The 22,623-nt window shown below is 40.6% G+C and overlaps 1 protein-coding gene across 2 annotated transcripts in view; it reads right to left on the minus strand.

Moving 5' to 3' along the window:
• Positions 1 to 22,623, minus strand: part of cpne5b (copine Vb) — a 723,670-nt gene that overhangs the window by 158,874 nt on the left and 542,173 nt on the right. For both annotated transcript variants that reach the window (XM_041195525.1, XM_041195524.1), the window contains 2 exons: positions 16,167 to 16,220; positions 13,923 to 13,984 (listed from right to left, as the gene is read on the minus strand). In XM_041195525.1, coding sequence (XP_041051459.1) covers positions 13,923 to 13,984; positions 16,167 to 16,220 — 116 coding nt within the window. The remainder of the gene's footprint in view (positions 1 to 13,922; positions 13,985 to 16,166; positions 16,221 to 22,623) is intronic.

Genomic DNA, 22,623 nt, shown 5'->3' on the forward strand with positions numbered 1-22,623 from the left:
TTCACATGTCCCTTGGAATATGTTGGAGGAATGAGGCATCCAGAAAAAAAATTCAGCTTATTATTAACAAATGTTGATCACTGCAGTTATTAAATTATGTTTGTGTTACGTTTGTCTGCTGCTTGAGTACAACATTTGCAGTGAATATCCATATCCCTTAAACTTTTGATTTGCATTAGGAATACGTATTTTTACTCCTTTTAATATAGTCCGACTATCATCATTACTCTGTGTTCTATTGCTGTGCAACATAACTTTTATCAGAATACTAATGACATATTAGACAATTTCAAAATATTCCTAGGAAAGCTGTGTGAGCTAATTCAGAACAAGAAACCCAGAAGAAAAAACAAGTTTGGACCAGTATTCTTATCTCGTTTTTACTGCTGTTCCATTTTAAGGTATACAAAACCAATATTTTTATTTCCCATTTTTTACTTTTTTTTCATTCTGGGTGGCAAGGGCTTTATAATAAGTGTTGAAAGGATTTAATAGGGTAGATGTGAGAAGCTGCATTAGCTGCTGGTGGTTGGGGAATGGTTTTCAAGGGGTGCAAGTAAAACAGGGACATCATCTTAAAATTAGAGTAAGCTCATTCAGGAGTGAAATCAGAAAGCACACTTCACACAGAGTAATAGAAATCTGGAGCTCTGTTCCCAATAAAGCCATAGAGCTTTCAAGACTGAGAACTGTTTGTATATGGAGCAATGGCAAGTAAATGGAGTTGAGGTGATAAATCTACCATGATCTTATTGAATTGGGGAGCAAACCTATTTTTGTTTCTAGTGTTGCTATGATTTAACAGTTGTAAGTTTTTTATTTATAGGAGAGTTCTTTCACAAATGAAAAATGTAGTCACTGTGGGGAACACTGCCTATAGCTTTAGTTTATGGTTCCTGAGCACAGTCCATGCCAGGTCAAGATTTTCCATCATTTGTTCTAATGCATTTTTGACAGTTTTAATACATTACAATGCATTGAGAACCAAGCAGTCACAGAATGGTTACAGCACAGAAGGTGGCCATTTGGCATGTAAAGCCTGAGCTGACTCTCTGCAAGAGTAATTTATGTAGTCCCACAGCCCCACATTCTCCCCATTTCCCTGAAAAAAGTTCCCCTTCAGGTACTTGTTGAATTCTCTTTTGAAAGTCACAACTGGATCTGCCTCCATCACCTTTTTAGGCAGCGCGTTCCAGAGCGTAACCATTTGTTGTGTAAACAAAAAAAAATTCCTCAAGCCACCTTGGATTCCTTTGTTTATCACTTTAAATCTATGTCCAATGTTTCTCAACACTTCAGTTTTTCTCTATCCACTCTATCTAGACTCTTCATAATTTTGAACACCTCTATCAAAACTCCTCTTAAGTCTTTCTTCTCCAAGGAGAACAACCCCAGCTTCTCCAATCTATCCAGGTAACTGAAGTCTCTCCTGGAACCATTTTCATGAACCTTTTCTAAAGCCTTCATGTCCTTCCTAAAGTGTGGTGCCCAGTTTTGGACACAATACTCCAGCTGAGGGCAAACCAGTGTTTTATAAAGGTTCATCATCAACCAATCCCAACACGTGCAAGGTAACATGGGGCAGGATTTTGCCCTTGGCGGGGGTGCTCGGTGGGAGTGGGCGGGGGGGTCGGGAAGCCAACGGCAGCCTGCGATTGGCTCCGCACTGCGATTTCATGCTGGCAGGACAAGTAAGGCTTGCCCAGCATGGAATGCGAAAGGCAGCGCTCAGTGCTCCCTGTGTGGGTGGGGGAGGGAGGGAGGGGGTGGAAGGCGAATGGGCCGAGTGCGAACTTTGCGCATGTGTGTTAAAGGGTACTTCAATCTCCCTGAGGCACGGAGCTGCCTCAGGGAGATGAACCACTGTTTAAAAAAAAAGGAAATAAAATTGCCACAAAACATGTCCCCTCGTGTGACTCTGTCACATGAGCTGGGACATGATTTTAATTCAAAAATAAAGTTTTTATTTGATGTTTATTTGCTTTAGGAAACCTCATCCTGCCCATGGATGAGTTTTCCTAAAAAATGTAAAGGCCGCTTGGCCTTTTCGTCTGCCCGCGCGCCTGTCGAACGAAATATCACAAGACTGCGTGATGACATCAGGATGCTTGCCCGACGTCATCGCTTGTCATTTTACACTTGGGCGTGTCAGGCACATGCCCGCACGCTAAGTGTAATATTCTGCCCATGATATCTTTCCATATATAACACGTGAAATATTTGAGCAAGCTTTACTTCATTAATGGTTTCAAAACCATATACTGAAACATCAAAAATAGCCATATGTGCATAAATTTGCAAAGGAACATGCACAAACGTGTATGAAAATAGCAAATGTAAATAAACTTATATTGCTATATTTCTATACTTTACTTGACCAGTCCAAATTTAACATGACATTCTTCTTAAAAAAAATAGATGGGAACACACTGAGTTTGAAATTTTATTTTAAAATGAAAATACCCTCTGCTTTTTGGGGTAATTTGAACAATACACTGACCCCTTTTCGGAATTTATAACATACTGTTCTACTTTTTAAAAAAATCATTCATCGGATGTGGGCTTCACTGGCTAGGCCAGCGTTTATTGCCCATCCCTAATTTCCCTTGAGAAGGTGGTGGTGAACTGTCTTGTTGAACCACTGCAGTGTATATGGTATAGGTACACCCACAGTGCTGTTAGGGAGAATTTTGATCCAGGATTCTGATCCAGCAACAGTGGAAGAACAGCGATATATTTCTAAGTCATGATGGTGAGTGGTTTGGAGGAGAACTTCCAGGTAATGGTGCTCCCATGTACCTGCTGCTCTTGTCCTTCTAAATGGCCGTGGTCATAGGTTTGGAAGGTGCTGTCTAAGGAGGCTTGGTGAGTTCCTGTAGTGCATCTTGTAGATGGTACACACTGCTGCTACTGTGCGTCGATGGTGGAGGGAGTGAATGTTTGTGGATGGGGTGCCAATCAAGTGGGCTGCTTTGTCCTGGATGGTGTTATCTGTATTAGGTTCTGCTAGTAAACAGTTGAATTTGCAATTCATGGAGGAGCTCTCCAGCAGTTTAAGCTAATTTCAGATATTTTGACAATATGTGTTACATTCGGATGAGCTGTGTGCATTCCAATGAGACTGTTCATAGAATCTCTTTAGATTTTGAAATCCTACCATAAGAGGAAAAATACAAATTATATATATATATATATATATGTTTATCAACAACAGAACATCTGAAATCTCAATGCAATGCACAGAAATTGTCCAGTTATCTGAAGCAGGTTTGGTATATCTCATTGATATGCGTTTGTACCCAAATATAACTGGATGATCTGCCTGACACCACGATGAAACAGGGAAAATCTGTGTTTTATGAAAACTTTGGACGTGTTAATTTTTTTCCTTTAGACACTTTTTCCTCATTCCCATTCCATCCACACCTTGATCTGTAGAAACTCAGGAAAATTACAATCACCAGGGAAGTGGTATTGGGCAAATTGTTGCGGCTGCGGCTGTGGCTGTGGCTGACAAATCGCCAGGTCCGGATGGACTTCACACTGAAGTCTTGAAAGAAGTGGCTAATGAGATAGTTGATGCACTGTTTTTTTCCCTAGATTCAGGGAAGGTTCCATTAGGTTGGAAAATAGCAAATATAACTTGTTCATTCAAAAAGGGAGGGAGACAGAAAGCAGTTAGCCTAACATCTGTCATAAGGAAAATGTTGGAAGCTATTATTAAAAATGTTATAGCTGGGCACTTAGAAAAATTCAAGGCAATCAGGCAGAGTCAACATAGTTTTGTAAATGGGAAATCATGTTGAACCAATTTATTGGAGTTCTCTGAAGGAGTCAAATGTGCTTTGAATAAAGGGCAAACAGTGGATGTAAAGTACATAGATTTCCATAAGTAATTTTATAAAGTGCCACATCAAAGGTTATTGGTGTAGGAGTTAACATGTTGGCATGGATAAAAAATTGGCTAGCTAACAGGAAACAGAGAGTTGGCATAAATGGGTCTTTTCCTGATTGACAAGATATGACGAGTGGTGTGCCACAGGGATCAGTGCCGGAGTCTCAGCTTTTTATAATTTACATATATGACTTGGAAGAAGGGACACAAAGATTGGTAGGAAAGTACATTGTGAAGAAGATGTCCGGAGGCTACAAGGTGACATCGATAGGTTAAGTGAGTGGGCAAAGATCTGGCAAATGGAGTATAATATGGGCAAATGTGAAATCGTTCATTTTGGCAGGAAGAATAAAAAACAAACTTATTAACTAAATGATGAGAGATTGCAGAACTCTGATTCAGAGGGATCTGGGTGTCCTAGTGCATGAATCACAAAAGGTTAGTCTGCAGGTACAGCAAGTAATTAGGAAAGTTAATAGAACGTTATCGTTTATTGAGAGGGTAATTGATTACAAAAGAAGGGAGATTATGCTTCAGTTGTACAGTGCATTGGTAAGACCACATCTGGAGCATTGTGTACAGTATTGGTCTCCTTATTTTAAGAAAGATGTAAATGCATTAGAAGCAGTTCAAAGGAGGTTTACTAGACTAATACCAGGAAAGGGCGGGTTGTCTTATGAGGAAAGGCTGGACAGGTTAAGCTTGTATCCACTGTAATTTAGAAGGGGAAGAGGTGAATTAATTGAAACCTTTAGGATCCTGAGGGATCTTGACAGGGTGGTTGTGGAGAGGATGCTTCTTCTTGTGGGAGAATCTAGAACTAGGGGTCACTATTTAAAATTAAGTGGTAGCTGATTTAAGACAGAGGTGAGAAGAAATTTTTTCTCTCAGAGAGTTGAGAATCTTTGGAACTCTCCGTCAAAAGGTGGTGGAAGCAGAGTCTTTGAATATTTTTAAGGCAGATCTAGATAGATTGTTGATTAACAAGCGGGTGAAATGTTATCGGGGGTAGGCAGGAATGTGGGGTTGAGGTTACATTCAGATCAGCCATGATCTTATTGAATGGCAGAGCAGGCCCGATGGGCCGAATGGCCTAATTCAACTAATTCATTTGTTCATATGTATGTTTGTATGTTCATAGAACTCATGGCAACTGAGGCCCACTTTTTCATGAGTATTGCACTCTGATCTTTGAGCTCATTTCCACTCACCCAGTCAACTTAAATGCCCTGATTCAGTTGAGTGCTTTAGCATATTTGCATTATGACGTACAATAGCATCATGATATCTGGCTTAGGGTCAATACATAACTTGTTGAAATTGTAATAATGATTTTTTTTTTGCACAAAAACACATGCTAGTGAACGGCTTGGAACACCTAGTGCAAATTCCAACAGACCTACAAAAGTGGCACACTTAAAGATTTAAGTTAAGAAAGGAGGACAAAGCAGGGAGGGAATTTCAAGATTGCCTTCCCACAGGCTTAAAAAGATAAAAGGACCTGTTGGGAAATTATAAAGTGAAAGGTCAGTGGAATAAAGGTACGTTGCTCCAGCTTAAACGATAGCACTCATACAGGGGAGGCGGTGGCATAGTGGTATTGTCACTGGGCTGGTAATCCAGAGACCCAGGCAATGCTCTGGGGACCCAGGTTCAAATTTGAATTCAATTAAAATCTGGAGTTAAAAGTCTAACGATGACCATGAAACCATTGTCGTAAAAACCCATCTGGTTCACTAATGCCTTTTGGGGGTTGGGGGGGGGGGAGGTGAAATCTGCTGCCCTTACCTAGTCTGGCCTACATGTGACTCCAGATCCACAATAATGTGGTTGACTCTTGAAATGTCCTCTGAACAAAGGGCAATTAGAGATGCTGGCCTAGCCAGCGATGCCCACATCCTGCAAATGAATTTAAAAAAACAAGCACAGAGAGTGCTTGGCCTCAGTTTGTGCTGTAATGTTTATGATTGTAGTAGTTACTGATTTACTGAAATTTTGGGAACAATCATTACATTAGGCCTTATTGTCTCAGCAGGTAGAAGCCAGTAAAAACAAATATTCTCATGCCACAGTTGAGCACTATATCAATAATGTTTCTCATGTGTGCATTTGCATGCCAAACACAATGTCAGTTCTGAGGAGTTGAAAACTTTATCTGTTGTTTCCATCTTATTTTACCAAAGTGCACCCAGAGCAAGCATAACACAGCTAAATGGGAGGGATGTTGCTTTCAATGTACCAAAATAATAGGATTGTCATTGCAATCCCAAAATAACAACTGTCAGGATCGTATTGTGTAGGCCGCAGAGTGTGTGCTAGCAGGGTGGCCAGCTTGTGGGGGCGGGGGGTGGGGGGGGGTGGCAACAAAGTCAAAAGGAAGCAAAAGCTAACATTGAACATGAAATGGAGGACTAAGGCAAGTGGCAAATAAGAAAAAATGGTGACCTGCAACCCTGCCTCGCCACAAGGAGTCACATAAGTCTACACAGCGCTGCTAAGTGGTGCCTTGTGAATGAATGTCTCCCCCTCCACACACCTGGCCCCCCTGATCCCCAGCCATATCCTTTAGACAGCCTTGTGCTTATCTTATAAAACAGATGCCCAGATGTGCAATATGGCAGGTGGTGTGTGCATCCAATGTCAGAACTGCACTCTGCCACATTGGTAAAGATTCCTGTATAAATTTCTAGTGCAAGCTTGTTCAACCCACAGGCTACAGGCCACACTGAGGCCCGCAAAGCCCCTCCGTGAGGCCCCCAGAACGTTTGTTGAAAATGCCGGTTGGAAGAGTCAGTGAGTTTCTGCAGGGGGCTGCTCCTTCAATCACAGCCTGTTTCTCTCCCACATTTGCTGCTGATAGGTTCAATAGTGAGTCTATCAAAGTTATCATGGAAGAGAACGATACTGTGGTTGGAGGAAACCACATAAAATGGCAGCAAGTACCTGATCGGGGGCACTGATCGGGTTTGCGCTCACTCCCACCCGCTCCTGCACAACCCCCCCCCCCCAACTGGGGGAGAATTCAGCTCAATGTGTTTGTTGCAGTAAAAGTCTTTAAAATGTGAAATGTTGCCATGAGAGTCTTTGAGTTTGTCACTGGGAAATGCACATCTGTTTTGACATGTTATCGCTCTCCACAGGGATCATAACAACAGCACTGAAAATATGGAAAAAAATGGTCTGAATCTTTCAGCCATCTGCTCCTGGACTGCTTTAATTGATAGGAAATCAGCTATAGCTTAGAAAAGAGGGGCTTTTTGTTTTTTGCAGTGTCAATCGGCTCCAGTATTTGAATTGTAAGGGTTTGCTTTGACGGCTGAGATCATAATAAATGCTTGGCTGGGTTTCAAAAGCTACATAACTATTTATTTCAACTGAGATTTGTGTTCACAGTTTGACCGACAGTTTTAAGAGGTCATTAAAGGATTATCTGGCTTTGATGTGGTTACTGAATAGATGTTTGTTGATTTTTACAATTGAATGATCATATGAGGGAATTAACGTGTTTTTCATTGGATCAGGATTTTTTAAAAAATGTATGTTTGTGCTTTTCAATGATAGCTCTGTTAGATTGTTAGAAGTATACTTTGTTCAATGTCCATTTCAAGGTATATTCATTGCTATTAAATGGCTCTGGGGACTATACATAATGGATATTGTGTGAGTGGCTATGGAGGTCATGGAAGAGATGTGGAGGAGCACAGGGTGTGAATAAGGAGTTGGGTGAGGGAAAGCTGCGCCGATGTCCCAGTGAACCTAGACAGGCTTTCAAAGCAGCCTGCTTCGGCATGCACTTCTCTGATGCTGCCTCAAGAATCGGGAAACCAGAACCTTGCCGCCTGGAGACCAAAATATGGTGGATATGGGTTGAGATGATGGGCTTGGGTTTCCAAAGCCTTGAAATGGCCTGACACATATTTCCCCAGCCCAACATGTAAATCCTTTAAGTTCACTTTATTTTTCAACTAGTGGGGCCAGAGAAAAATTGCTTTTATTTCATCAAAATAAATAGTTATGACTAACAGACCTTTTTTAATTTTAACAAATTCTTTTCATTTTTGATTGCTTTCATGTGAACAGGGAGCACCTGATGAATAATAAGAGCGAAGAGGGAGGGGGTACAAAACCTAATTTGATAAACGTCTGAGCCCAACATTGCAGCTAACAAACATCTCTATTAACTAAAGGCTTTCCCGATGTTATATCTGCTGCACACAACTCCTGAATACAGTCAAGCTTATCAAACTAATACAATTAGCTGAAAAGTTATCAATATCCCCAGCTTAAATAAAAACATTGGTCAAATTTAGAGGTCAACGATGAATAAATTACATCAGCTATTCATTACACTTATAAATTCCTACAGACTTTCCATGGGCCTTTTCACTGGAACTTTCTGTGATTAGGAATCCATTTCAGTGCCGCACCGTCTACAGGGAATCTAGGCCCTGTGGGAACCGTATATCTCTTCAAGAAAAATCAATGCAAAATACTGCGGATATTAGAAATCTAAACTAAAAACAGAAAGTAATGGAAAAAGTGGATCCGAAGAAGTGTCACATTGATCTCAAAACGTTAACTCTGTTTCTCTCTCCACAGATGCTACCAGATGTGCAGAGTTTTTCCAGCACTTTCAGCTTATCTCTTCACCCATTCAAACTGGAACATTTAGTGAGCAAGGCAAAGCCTAAACCAGGAAGCATAAGTTAGAATATTCAATTCAATGCCAAATCACATAAAGAAAACAAAATAAAATGAAGGAAAGAAAGGCGGGATTAAGAGAGAAAGATAAAAAGATTTAGAAAAAGTAGAAGAAAAAATGTTATTTTTAAAAAAACCTCCAACAATAATTAAAATCTGAAGCAATGAAATTCCAAATTTACAAAAGGTAATTTTCAGTGGCAGAGAGTAATTAAGATTTAACATGCTGCTAAAATTCTACTTACGTTCAAATGAACAAGCCTTAATTTTTTATGCTGAGTTTACTGGGCATCTGTGGCAAGTGCCATAGCCTCAACCACTTCCATGTGTTTCAGTGATGAGTCCTGGGCAAGACACTGGTATAGCAAAGCTTCTGGGGTATGGCAGGGTGGGGGGCGGTGGAGGCAGGATCAGGAGGAATGTCATTTTTCACAGAATTCCCAGTTTCTGTCTGCTCTTTTAGCAATTTGTTTTTGTGGCTGGTCCAGTTATATTTGTTGTCAATGGTGACCCCAGGGTGCTGATGGCAAGGGAGACGAAGACAGTGATGGTAATCTCACTCAATGTCAAGGAGAGGTGGTTAAATTTTCTCTTGTTGGAGATGGTCATACACTGCTACTTGTATGGTGCAAATATTGCTTGTCACTTATCTGCCCAAGCCTGAATGTTGTTTAGTTCTTGCAGCATGCAGACATGGACTGCTTCATAGTGGAGAAGCTACGAATGGTGCTGAACATTGTGCAATCGTCAGCAAACATCCCGACTTCTGACCTTATGATATGAGGGAAGATCATTGATGATACAGCAGCTAATGATGGTTGAGCCTAGGGTACTGCCCTAAGGAGCTCAGGCAATTATATCCTGGGGCTGAGATGACTGATTTCCAATAACTTCAATCATTACCCTTTATGCTGGGTATGACTCAACCAGTAAAGAATTATCCCCCTATTTCCAATTAACTTTGATTTTATAAGGGCTCCATTGATATCACATTCCGTCAAATGCTGCATTGATGTCACTGCAGTCAGAAGTCAGCTCTGTTATCCATGTTTGGGTCAAGGCTGTAGTGAGGCATGGAGCAGAGCTGTCTTGGTGGAACCTAAACTGAGTATTGGTGAGTAAGTGCCACTTCATTACAACTTCCATCGTTTTAATAACAGTGAGCTCTGATTACTGATTAATCACCATTACTTTTGCCACAAAATCTGACCATTTTAAAAACCATCAGGAATGTACAGAAATAGGAAGCTAGATTCATATTAACAACATTTTTCAGTGACTGGATTTTTGTCAACTGGCATTGATTGTGAGATACTCTCTTTACTGTTTAATTTATTCTCTGTTGGAAGTCTTGTCATTGTGGAGTGGTGTCCTGTGGTCATGAAATTACACAAATGTGTATAATGGAAAGCTAGCACCTTGATTGAAAATTTGCATTAATGCAATGGAAAGGTTTTTAAAAATAGGTCAACTATTGTAATTCCCGAGCAAAGAATCTACTCCATGCAATTCAGTCTGCCTAATTTAAATATAATCTCAGAGGAAATCTGATGTGCCTATCATTAATTAGACTTGCCCTTGCAAGTGGTAGATTGCTAAAAGTGCAAGCTGGTGACAGCGTAGCGAGGAAAAGTGGGCATCTGGGACCTGAGTGAATATCGAAAACGCCGAGTATCTCCTTTACCAACCAGACTGAAGGATTGAGAAATTAACAGCACAAGGAATGAGAAGGAAGTTAAAATTAGACTGAGTAAATTTAATGTCAGATAAGGTATTGAGAGGGAAAGAAAGATTGGTCTGGAAGAGAAAAAAAGAGACAGAAAGGAAAAGTCATTCTTTTCATTAAAAATTTTAGATTTAAAATTCCACACAACAATTGAAACCTGAAGAAATGAGACTCCACACTTATAATGGCTAATTTTCAGTTCCAGAGTGGTTGACTGGCAGGACTGAACACATCATGTGATTTAAAAGAATACTAAGACTGAAATGGACACGACAACTTTCTGTAGCTAACTTAGCTCCTATCTACCATACAAACACAACTACTAAGTGCCACTCAAAGAATTTCAATGGTGAGCCAGGCAGCAAGAAACTGTTTTTGCACTGCTGATGGCACCTAGGACAGCAACTTTTAGATTTTGTTACGACTAGGATGGGAGGGATGATTTATAAGTTTAATTTACTCACCAAAATTGCCAATTGTTGACCTGCACTACTTGGTACTCAGAATAAAAGAGACTTTAACCAGGCATCTTTCAATAAACAACAACCTTATTAAGTTAACTATAAAACCAGTCTTGTCAAATAGAAAGGCAAAGCATCCGGTATGGAATATGCAATTATACTAATGACTCTTTCAAGATACCTTCAGTGTCGTTCATACACACACACAGAAACACGAAATGGAAGTGTTCTGCCAAATGTTAAAAGTCAATGGTTCAAAGGCAAAGCATAGATGATAGAGTTCTCAAAATGGCGTCCAGTCGGCCTCTCAGCACTGATCTGCAAAATCCATGACTCTGGCACTGCTTTTCAGGCAGACTCATGGAATACTCAAGGGTACTCTATTTCAGCATGTAACATCTTAGAAGCAGCTTATATTCACTTCCGGTTTGGACTGCACAAAGGCTACTGTTTTCCTTCCCAAGTAGCTCATCCTTCTCTTTTCAAAAGCAAAACTAAAACCCAATTTTAAAACAGTCTTCCAGACCTGTTTTTTTTTTCAGAGCCCCTTTGTACACAGTTCACCTGGATCAAGGGGTTTACAGTTTTTTTTCCCAATTGCTTATTGACCGTTTCTTGAAAAGGATGCTTTTTCCAGGAATAACAATCAGATTCCAGCATTAACCCTTTAAGGGACAGTGTCTTTTAAAACACAAATTCTTCCAGAATATCCTTAGTCCTTGAAGGTGAACCATTTTCTGTGATTAAAGTGTTCCACATTTAACTAAGCATCTGCCTTCCTCTGAATTTGCAGTAATATTTGCATATAAGTAATGCTGAGCATCATTAGTCTTACCATTATTCTGACAGCAAATAATGGGCCAGACCGTTGTATTCACCATCTGATCTGTTTGCAGGTTGAGTACATCTCACATTTTCTTGCACTCATATTTTCTCAGAAATTATGACACAAAAAAGGATGTTTGGTGGCATTTTTGTTTAAATTCTTCCTTTTCAAATACCTATATAATTTCATTTCAGGAAACGTTTGAATCTTATGCTTCAATTTCCACATTCTGATTACACTCTGTGATAATTTATTCATTTCTTCCATTCAGTTTCTCCCTTTGAACTTCTAATGATCATCTGAAATTCTGAATATCCCCACTATTACAGAGTCATCGACATGGCAGACACATGACATCATCTTTATATCCTCACAAAACATTTTTAATCTTGAAAACCTTTATTAAAACCCTATTCCAAAAAATGACATATTTCAATCCTTGCTGCACAGCTATAACCTTTGGTTGATCATATCCTTTTAGTAATACTCTTCTGCAGTATATGGACCACCAAGTCAGATGCTTCTTCTCATAAGTAATTCACATTGTTGATCTAAATTAGTATGTGTTAAAATATTTCTTATTTTAATTACAAAATATTACAGAGAATAGGTAATTCCAAATTTAAACGCCAATTTAAATATATTTAAGAATGGCCGTGTTAATAAAATTATTTCCTTTACTGAATGTTCTTATCATAACAATTTAGTTCTACACACAAGAGATACATAGATAAGAAAGAACTGTTTTATAAAATGCTTTTCCAGGCAGTTGCAGAGTGCTTCACAACCAATTATTTTGGGATTGCAAGATTATAGTTATGCAGGCAAGTGTAACAATCCATAATGCACATAGGTCCCACAAATATCAACAGAGATGAATGGTCAGTTAATCTATTTATTTGGTAGCATTGATTATCAAAATATCCTGCGCTTCTTCAAATCAGCAACACTATGGCCATCTGACTACAGAAACAGACCTCATAACATCCAAACATGTATCTCCATCAATATAGCACATTTGTACTTCACCAAAGGATTAGCCTAGATTATGCATTCAAGATCTACAGTGGGGCTTGAATCTATGACCTGTGACCATTATAGCAAAGGTGCTACAAACTGAGCCAGGATGGCATTAAAAATATCTAAGAATGTGATGATCTATATCTAAATCTAAATCAAAGCTGAAATATATTTATTTATATTCATGTGTCTTACTTTATTTATGTGAAATATATTGGCTAATTCTTGACATGCATCATATCCTAGCTACCAGCCTGGAATGCATGCAGCACTAAAATGAAAGCAATTATTTTAGATTAAATTAATTAACCTTTGAGTTCTATATAGATTGATTTAACTTCCAGTTCTTAGAGGAGATTTTTATTTGATGAATACAACTGATAATTGTCATGGGGGAGAATATTTCCTATGGTGGGCGGGCTGGACGGGAGCGGGCGTGGAGCCGATCGCCGCCCGTGATTGGCTGCGCGCCACCATTTTACTTGTGCAGGCCAATTAAGGCCCGCCCAGCATAACGCACAGCCGGTAGGGCTCAGCGCTACCTGTGCGGGTCGGGGGAGGAGGGAGAGCCGGGACCTGCGCTCTCTCACACATGCGCGCTAAGGAGCACAGAAATCTCCCTGAGGCACGCAGCTGCCTCAGGGAGATTGAATGGATTAGAAAACTTTTGAATAAACAAAGTAAAAATTTATTTAAACATGTCCCCTCATGTGACAGTGTCACATGAGCTGGGACATGTTTGTGAAGTTAGGGAAATTTATTTATTTATTTTATAAAAGCTTCAGGAAACCTCACCCCGCCCATGGATGAGGTTTCCTGAAAAACGCGAAGGCTGCTTGGGCTTTTCGTCTGCCCGCCAACCTTATTAGGCCGTTGACAGTTCGGCGCAAGCCCGCTGAACGAAATAGCAAGATGACGCGCGATGATGTCCTAATGCACGCCTGATGTCATCACGCGTCATTTTATGCGTCGGCGTGTTGGGCCTGCCCCTGCATGCTGACGTCAAGATTCTGCCCAAGGAATCCAATTTAAGGCTCAGTTATACATGGCTTGTTAGCCAATCAAGGCTGTTTATCAAGGATCAAAATATTGTGCCCATCTAAATAGGTTACATGTTGGTAAGATAGTGAATGCTACTGAAAAAGCCTTGAGCATTGCGGCCCATGCCTCACACCATGTTCTTCTGGTTCTTCTTCCTCAGGGAACATCAACCAATACTGCAAGAAAAGCAGGACATAACCAGGAACATGATTACATTGCAATTGTGTCCAGCTAATTTCAAACTTTACTCACCCTCCTTTAATATAATCCAGGAATGTATGCTCAGATTCAACAGTGAAAGATAACAACGTAACCTAAAGGAAAAAGGGGAAATATGGTGAACTGAAGATACTTCAAGCAAATATGTCATATTGGAGAAATCTTAGCAAAATAACACAGCACCAAAAAGTTAAGCTGATGTGATATGATATATAGCATTTTGTCCCTCTAAAATATCATTTCAGATTTAATTATACTTCATGCAGTAATTTATATTCAGTCTCAGCATAGGCCTGAAGGAGATTTTGGTTTGGCTGTGCACTAATGTAAAGCCCACATTAAATACATATATTTCACTGTATTTCATAGTTCTTTATGACTGCTGTATCCTTGCACTAAAAGAATTAACATAATAAAAGTCAGTTTTCTATGCCTGAATGGAAATTACCTTTGACTTATGCCTAAACAGCCGCTATCTAATTTGTCTCACCACCCCCCCCACACCGTACTTTCTCCATAGTGCAGCAACTTTTGTCCCCTTTCAAGTATATATCCAATTCCATTTTGAAAGTTACTATTGAATCTCTTTTCACTACCCTTTTGGTCTGTACATTCCAGATCATTAAAACTTGCTGGGTAAAAAAAAATCTCCATCTCCTCCCTGATATTTTGTCAATTATCTGCATCCTCTGGTTACCAACCCGGCTGCCAGTGGAAAAGGTTTCTCCCTATCTACACTATCAAACTTCCATTAAAACGTCCCTTTAACTTTTTCTGCTCGGTCCTCAGTAAATTAGGATCAGAACAGATATCTTGTAAACTGTTGCTACATGACATATAACCATCACTTAATTGGAATTTTACAAGTTTCCATAGATTACTCAGACTAATTGGAACTTAGAGAATCTTAAATTATTCACAGCAGTTTATTTTTAGATATCTCAGAATACCTCAAAGTGATGGAGATATTTTAAATGTAAAACTGTCTGTTTTTTCACAAATTGGAATTTTAATGTACTTTCTTATCCTTTGTTGGTTTTCTTTGTTACGTAAGGCATAAAGTAGGAAAACATTTTATGACAAGGATCGATATGGGATATCCTGGACATGGCCTATGTTTTAAGGTTGTAATCATGGGCAGGATTTTCAGCTTGGTGGGTGTGCACGCGCCCGACCCAGCCGAATGTGAAATGATGCGCGATGCCGTCAGCCAAGTGTGCCCATGCCAACACGCAGTCGCACGATAGTTCGGTCAGCAGGCATGCGCCGAAGCCGGCAGCACGCCGCCGACAATGAAAAGGCCTATTGAGGCCATTAAGTTATCAATTGTGCTTAATTTTTCACTGCCCGTCGAACCTAATGATTGATGGGCCTTTGCATTTTTTTGGAAACCTCAGTCACAGGTGGGATGAGGTTTCCGAAAGCAAATGCAAATGAAATAAAAATTTTAATTTTTAATTCAAAACATGTCCCTGCTCATGTGACAAGAGTCACATGAGGGCACATGTTTTATTAAATTTTTCTGATGTTTAATAACTTTTTCAATATATTCTTCATATCCCTGAGACAGCTCCATGCCTTAGGGGGATTATTCAGCGCTCTTTCATGCACATGTGTGAAGTGCGCGCTAGGCCTGCTCACCCTCCTCCCCCATCCGCACAAGCAGCACTGAATTGGCCCACCAGCGTGAAATCAGCGCTGTTGATCGCGGGCGGCTGTTGGCTTCCCAACGGGCCCTGTCGATCCTGCACACCCAGGTCAAAATTCTGCCCATGATGAAATTGTCAGTGTTTGCCATCATTGCGCTGTGAAGCTGGCAGCAATGTTTGCATCCATGTATGCGTTGTTAACCGTGGAAGTCCAGAAATTGCTGTCAGTGATTCCCTCTCCTCTCACCAAGTGTGCCACTGATGTACCCAGAGGTGGCAACCTTTAGCAATCGCTAATAATAACTTCCTGTTTTATACTGTAATATAACTGTTAAGAGCCCCTCCCCCAAAATAAAACTTTGCCTTGTTAATGATGGATTTTATGTCATAACTATTGCTGAACAATCTTTCTGGCTCTGGAAAATTGATTTCATCTATGTGGAATATCAAGTATGTGAAATATCTCCATTGTGATAAAACATATAGTTTTTTTTAAGTTTGTGTCATTAGTTGCACTGAAACACATGCAAAACAATGCCTAAGAAATTGACTGCGGAGGGATAAAATCTCAGACAACATCCCGAAGAAATTCAGCCCCAGTATCCAAAGGTACAAGAGTATTACTCACAGTTCCAGAATTAACATATTTCTTCTTCTTTATTTTCTTTTTTGGATTTATTACCTATATATAAATAAGAAAATTTACATTATTTATATAATTATCAAGATGAGCAGTAGCAACAGTTAGTCCAATTAAGGATACTTCATACAGGTCTACGTCAAATTTCCCCAAATGGGTAACTATATAATTTTCAAAGAAGGTCACAGGTAGGACGCATTTAGCCTTTTAAAATGAATTATTGTTCATCAACATGATGGAAATGGAATAAGTTTATTCTTTGAGCAGGCACAGCCAAGTACCAAGCATTCTTAGATTAACTACAGCACAGATGTTAACTGAGTAAAACAATATGACTTAACCTTAAGCAAGTACAGGGGGGATGGTGTTGCGTGGTAATGTTGCTAGACTAGTAATCCAAAGACCCAGGTTAATGCACTGCAGATACAGGTACAAATCCCACCGTAGCAGCTGGTAGAATTTAAATGCACTTAATAAAATCTGGAATCGAAAGCTAGTCATAGTGAGCATGAAATTATTATCAATTGTTGTAAAAACCCTGCAGTTTAGTAATATCTTTTTAGGGAAAGAAATCTGCCATTTTTATCTGATCTGGCCTCTATGTGATTCCAGACCCAAACAATGTGGTTGACTCTTATCTGCCCTCAGAATTGGCCCAGCAAACTACTCAGTTCAAGGGCAGCTAGGGATTGGCAACAAATGCTGGCTTTGCCCACAGTACCCACATCCCATGAAAGAATAAATTTTAAAAAGTAAGATCACCTCTCTTATATGAGTGTAATATTTCCATCTCCCACACCAGCTGTCCTTTTCCCATGACAGATACTGCAATTTTTATTGCCAAATTTAAATAATTTGGGGCTTTTTAAACTATTGGCAATAAAAAAATAACTTGAGACTCCCCAAAATTATTTCACCTTAAATTCTTAGAGTCAATAATGAGAGCACTTCCATTTCATCATTCCGGACTGGATTCAATTTGGATGCCATAAATAAAAATGGAATTTAATAACTCACTGTACCAGTCAGATCCACTTCCTTTCAAATCACAGAATTTGAAAGTGAGATAATAAAACACGCTATAAAATTTGAATAAATTATTTTGTTTAAAACATTTTGCTGATTTACCGGTGGCTGAAAGAAATAAATTACACATAACTGGCAACTTATCAATATCTGAAGAAGAGTGCTTCACAAGCAATGAATTACCATAGAAATGTGGTCTAACTTTATGTAACCAGATGTAGCAGCCAATCGATTCACAGGAGGATCTCACAATAAACACCCAGTTAATATATTTCTCGTGATAGGAATGTTGGTCAGGAGGCCAGAAGAACTCAATGTTTTTCTTTCGATAATCTGAACACTCAACAAATGAGGTGAATGGGGCTTTCTATGGTTTCATCTAAAGGACAAAACTGTGAACAATGCAACTCAAATGTCAGTCTAGATTCTGTGCTCAAATATTTGAACCCAGGATCTTCTGCATCAAAGGCAAGAAAATTGCCAACTAAGCCAAGCTAACGCTTTGTCATTGGGATGGATTTTTGTCTCCCAACTGAGCTGTAAATCGGGTCATGAAATGCTGAACTTTATTTTTTGCTGGAGAAACAAGTTTCCTCTGCCTTCCCGACCACACACTATTTTTATGTGTGGCATTTTTGCAGGTTAGGAAGACAGACGCTCTGCTTTGAAACAGAAATGGGACAGCATTCTGTTCTGTCAGTTTCCGGCATTGTAGCTGGAAGCTTTTGTTATGACAGCTGTAGCCATTATGGATGCTTCACTGGGTTTCAAAAGCTTCTCATAACTTTAGCTCAGCAGGTGATCTAATGATTCATAAATAATTGACATTTTTAAGAAGCTGTAACAGCAGAATATGCCTTTGATGTGGTTTCTTGTTTGTTTATAAACCCAGTAAGCATTTAAAGGATTACTTTTTTTTACACTGGAGTAGATGCTTTTTTTCATTCCAGTATCAATGATAGTAGGAATGAATTAAGAGTTTTATTACATTGTTAGAGGTTTGATCTTTTTCCCATTGTTTTTAAAATAATTCCCATTGCTATTGCATGCCTCCTGAAGACTACATGGTGGATACTGGATGAGTTACTATGGAAGGTACATAGGGGGGCATGGGGGATTTTAGTGAGCAAATGTGGGTTGGGGTAGAGGTGGCATAGGTAACCTAAGGGGAAATGGGATGGCATACGGATGGGTGTGGGGGCTAAGAGATTTAGTTTAGGGAACATTTAAATGATGTTGGGAACTGGAAAGCTGTGTCGGAGAACTGAGGCAGGTCTTCTAACTGGCCCACCTGCGCACCCAGGCTCCACATGCCACCCATCACGGCTCGCAAAACATATGGTGAACCTGGCCTGTGTGAAAAGACAAAAATCTTGGGCCAAGTCACTGATGGCTTGGGTGTGCATTTCGGAGGAAGCAGAAGTGCACAGGTCATGTTTTCCCAAACCCACACGCAAATCTGGCCCTTTAAATCTGAGCCCTAGTGACCACAAACGTACCTGGACGTTGATTCATAGGTTGTGTTACAGTTGGTTGCAGGTTTTCCAACAGTGCTGTGGTAAGGTGTTACAACTGATTATGGTGCCCTTTGGTTAGGGAAAGGAAAACAGGGTTTTTACTTTTGATCAATATACAGAGCCTCCTAAGGAAAGCTGGTGTGTGAACTGGGATCAAGCTCAGGGGTGGCTAAAACGTCTGCAGTTGGACAATGTACCAGTATTCATCATCAATCTTTTAGTATAGGTAGAGTAATGGAGGTAACTATCACCCCAGGTTGCTTATCCCACTGAGGAATTAACTCAAAATTAGAGGAGAAAATATCTTTGAGGGGGGGGAGGGGGCGCAAAACAACTTCTGTTAAGGATTTTGCTGAAAACAAACATTTTCTTGAAAATAGATGGGAAGTGATCCTGATGGATTGCACCTGCCAGGGCCCTCCAGCACGGAACACATTGGCCATTGTAGATCAGTAACAGGAACCTAGGGCTGAAGTCCCCCCCCATCAGAGGGGTTGTGCGGGGGCAGGTGGGAGTGAGCGCGAACCCGATTGGCGCCCCCACTCGGGCGCGTGCCATCATTTTACGTGGGTGGGCCAATTAAGGCCCACTCAGCGTGACGCATGCCCAGAAGTGCTGAGTGCTCCCTGTGCGGGCGGGAGGGTGGGGATTCCCTGAGTTGGGGCCTGCGCTCTTTTGAGCATGTGCGAGAAAGAGTGCAGAAATCTCCCTGAGGCACAGAGGTGCCTCAAGGAGATTAGTTTAAGTTCTGGAAAATTTAATAAAGGTGAAAAAAATTTTTAAGGACATGTGCCCTCATGTGAAACTGTCACATGGGGAAGAATTTCGCCAAAGCGTAAAATGACGCACAGTGACATCAGGCCGGCGTCCCGACATCACCATGCGTCATTTAGATTTTCAGTTCGGTGGGCGCACATCCGATTCAGTTGTCTGCGCGCCGTACTATCAAAGGCCTATTAAGGCCATTTAAAACCTAATCCATTCAATTTAATGAGTGCCTGTCCAACCTTAAGGTTGGCAGGTGGGTAGGCGAAGAGCCCAGGCTGCCTTCACCTTTCTCATGGAACCTCATCCACAGGCGGGATGAGGTTTCATGAAGTGTTTTAACATCAAATAAAAATTTATACTTTTATTCTTTGACATGTCCCAAATCATGTGATTGTGTCACATGAGGGGACATGTTTTAAAAGTGTTAAAAACCTTTATTTAAAACTTTAGCACTGAAACAACTCAGGTAAAATAGCTGTGCGTCCCTGATCGGTTTCGCGTCCGCTCCCGCACACAACCCCCCCTGATGGGGGAAATGTCTGGCCATGAGCTGGGACATGTCCATTAATGTTTTCCAAATTTTTTACTTAATTAATAAACCCTTCATGAAACCTCATCCCACCCGTGGATGAGGTTTCATGAAAAATACGAAGGCCGCCTGGGTTCTCAGCCTGTCCACCAACATTAAGGTTGGATGGACAGCCTTCTTAACAACTTTAATTACTTTGTTAATGGCCTTAATAGGCCTTTGACAGTTTGGCGGGCACGTAGACGACACATCAGCACGCCCGCCGAATTGACAATCTAAATGACGCGTGGTGATGTCGGGACGCCTGCTCGATGTCACCGTGCATCACTTTACACGTTGGTGAGTGGGCACCGTCCCTGCTCATCGATGGGAAAATTCTTTCCCTAATTTTCATGGGTCTACCTGATGGCTGCATCTTTGTAGGTGTAACTCCAACACTGACTTGCTTGTCCCATATCATGGGAAAATCCAGCATCGGCCTGTCACCTGAGAGCCACTGCCTAACCCTACCCAAGTCAACTCCCCTACACCCTCTGACATTGTTAAAACTCTTGGATGCTTGCCCCTTACATTGAGCCAAAAATAGTTCTACGAGAAAACCTGTCAATTCTTTTGGGCTGCTCGTCTGGCCTGGGTGCCTCAGCAAGCCTACATGCTCATCTGGCACACTTCTTCTCACTGGGCGTGGTGACCTTCATGTTAATACCTGGTCCTATCTGAACCAGGGAAATGGGAACTTCCAGCCAGAGAGACCCTGGTCCAAGCCTCTTTGTATCATTTGACTTGCTCAGGGCAGACAGAGATAAGACACCCCTGATAAGGCAGACTAAAAATTCCTGCAACATGCCTAGAATGACTGGGAATTGATGCCATGATGAGTCTGGCAGAACCCTCCAAGGATTTTACTTAATGGACATTTGGTCTAAATTTAGCTAACTTAATTGGGATCTCACTGGTGTGAATGGGTTATGTAATTTCCTGTATTTTAGGGCAATGCAGATTATAAGTGAAGGCTAACTCATGCTCAACAGTGTGATTATGTAGGGGATATTGTATGGGATGTTGTGAGGTAAGAACAGTTTTATTAATTGACATTATTTGTTTTATCAGTTTTGAAGGAGAGTCATATTGGACTCAAAACATAAAACTCGGTTTCTCTCTCCAAGGGCGCTGCCAGACCTATTGAGTCTTTCCAGCACTTTCTGTTTTTATTAGTTATTTTATTGGGAGTTCATAAACAAGTCAGTGACAAATAACATTAGGACAATTAGTCTCCAAGTTTCACACTTCAAACTACAGCATTTGATGATCATTTCTCTCCTATAATTTTTTCCCATTTATTGTATTCTGACAGAGAATAATTATATCACAAAGGCTTGATTTTACCATCATGTGTGTGAAACTATGGAAAAAAATCCTAGGTCCACATGTGTGATTGCAGAGAACAATCTTATATTAGAAATAGTAAAACTGCAGAATATTATATTCAAACTGAGGAGCCAGAAACCTAGTTGCGGTTTATGGATTTGAAATGTGATTTTTTTTTAGAATACAATTTGATTAGTGACTTATTTCTTTGCTAAATGAAGAATTTCACTCCTGACTGCAGTAGTTTAGCAGAGGCTGAGATGATGCAAACTGAGTGAAAGACAGGTGTTTTCACAACATTACAAGCTGCAAATTACATTCTTGGAGCAAACCTTGCAGTCTGTATTTCATTTTTAATATATACATTAATTACATGCTTATATACATACATATGGGTCGGAATCTTCTGCTCGGCGAGAGGAGGCGGGCCCCGCTCGCCGACACGTAAAGTGACACGCGGTAACGTCAGGTGTGCGTCCCGATGTCACCACACGTCATTCAGATCCTCAGTTTGGCAGAGTCGGCTGTGTGCCTGTCGAACTGTCAAAGGCCTGGTAAGGCCATTTAAATTCCAATTAAGATAATTAACTGAGATGCCCATCCAATCTTAAGGTTGGCGGGCATTTGTAGAGCCCAGGTGGCCTTTGCATTTACCATGAAAACTCATCCATGGGTGGGATAAGGTTTCATGAAGGGTTTATAAATTAAATAAATGTTTTAAGTAAAATTCATTGACATGTCCCAGCTCATGTGACACTGCCACATGAGCGGACATGCCTTCAAAAATTTTTTCTCTTTATTAAAATTTTTAAAAATCAAACTAATCTCCCTGAGGCAGAAGGAGAGCAGGTCCTGACTCAGCCTACTTCTGGGTGCGCATCACGCTGGGCGGGCCTTAATTGGCCCGCCCATGCAAAATGGCGGCGCCCAGCTAATTCATGGGCAGGTGCGCAACTGCGTGCCTGGCCGCGCCTGCTCCCGCCCACGCCTGCTCCCGTCCAACTCCCCATGGAGATTGAGCTGCTGTGATCATACCATGTCATATCAAATGCAGAGGTGCTGTATCACATATATTGAACTGAAATGGTATCATGCAGGGAAAGAATGGGGTAGAAATTGAGCCCAACTGTAAAACGGATATAAGGAGGTCCAGTTTGGGGCAGTTCCATCCTGAGCCTGATCCCTGCCATGTTGGGATGGGTAGTGGCCCAGGTGAAACAGGGATTAGACCATAACC

The sequence above is a fragment of the Carcharodon carcharias genome, chromosome 9 (genome assembly GCF_017639515.1).
Source record: "Carcharodon carcharias isolate sCarCar2 chromosome 9, sCarCar2.pri, whole genome shotgun sequence".
Lineage (NCBI taxonomy): Eukaryota > Metazoa > Chordata > Chondrichthyes > Lamniformes > Lamnidae > Carcharodon > Carcharodon carcharias.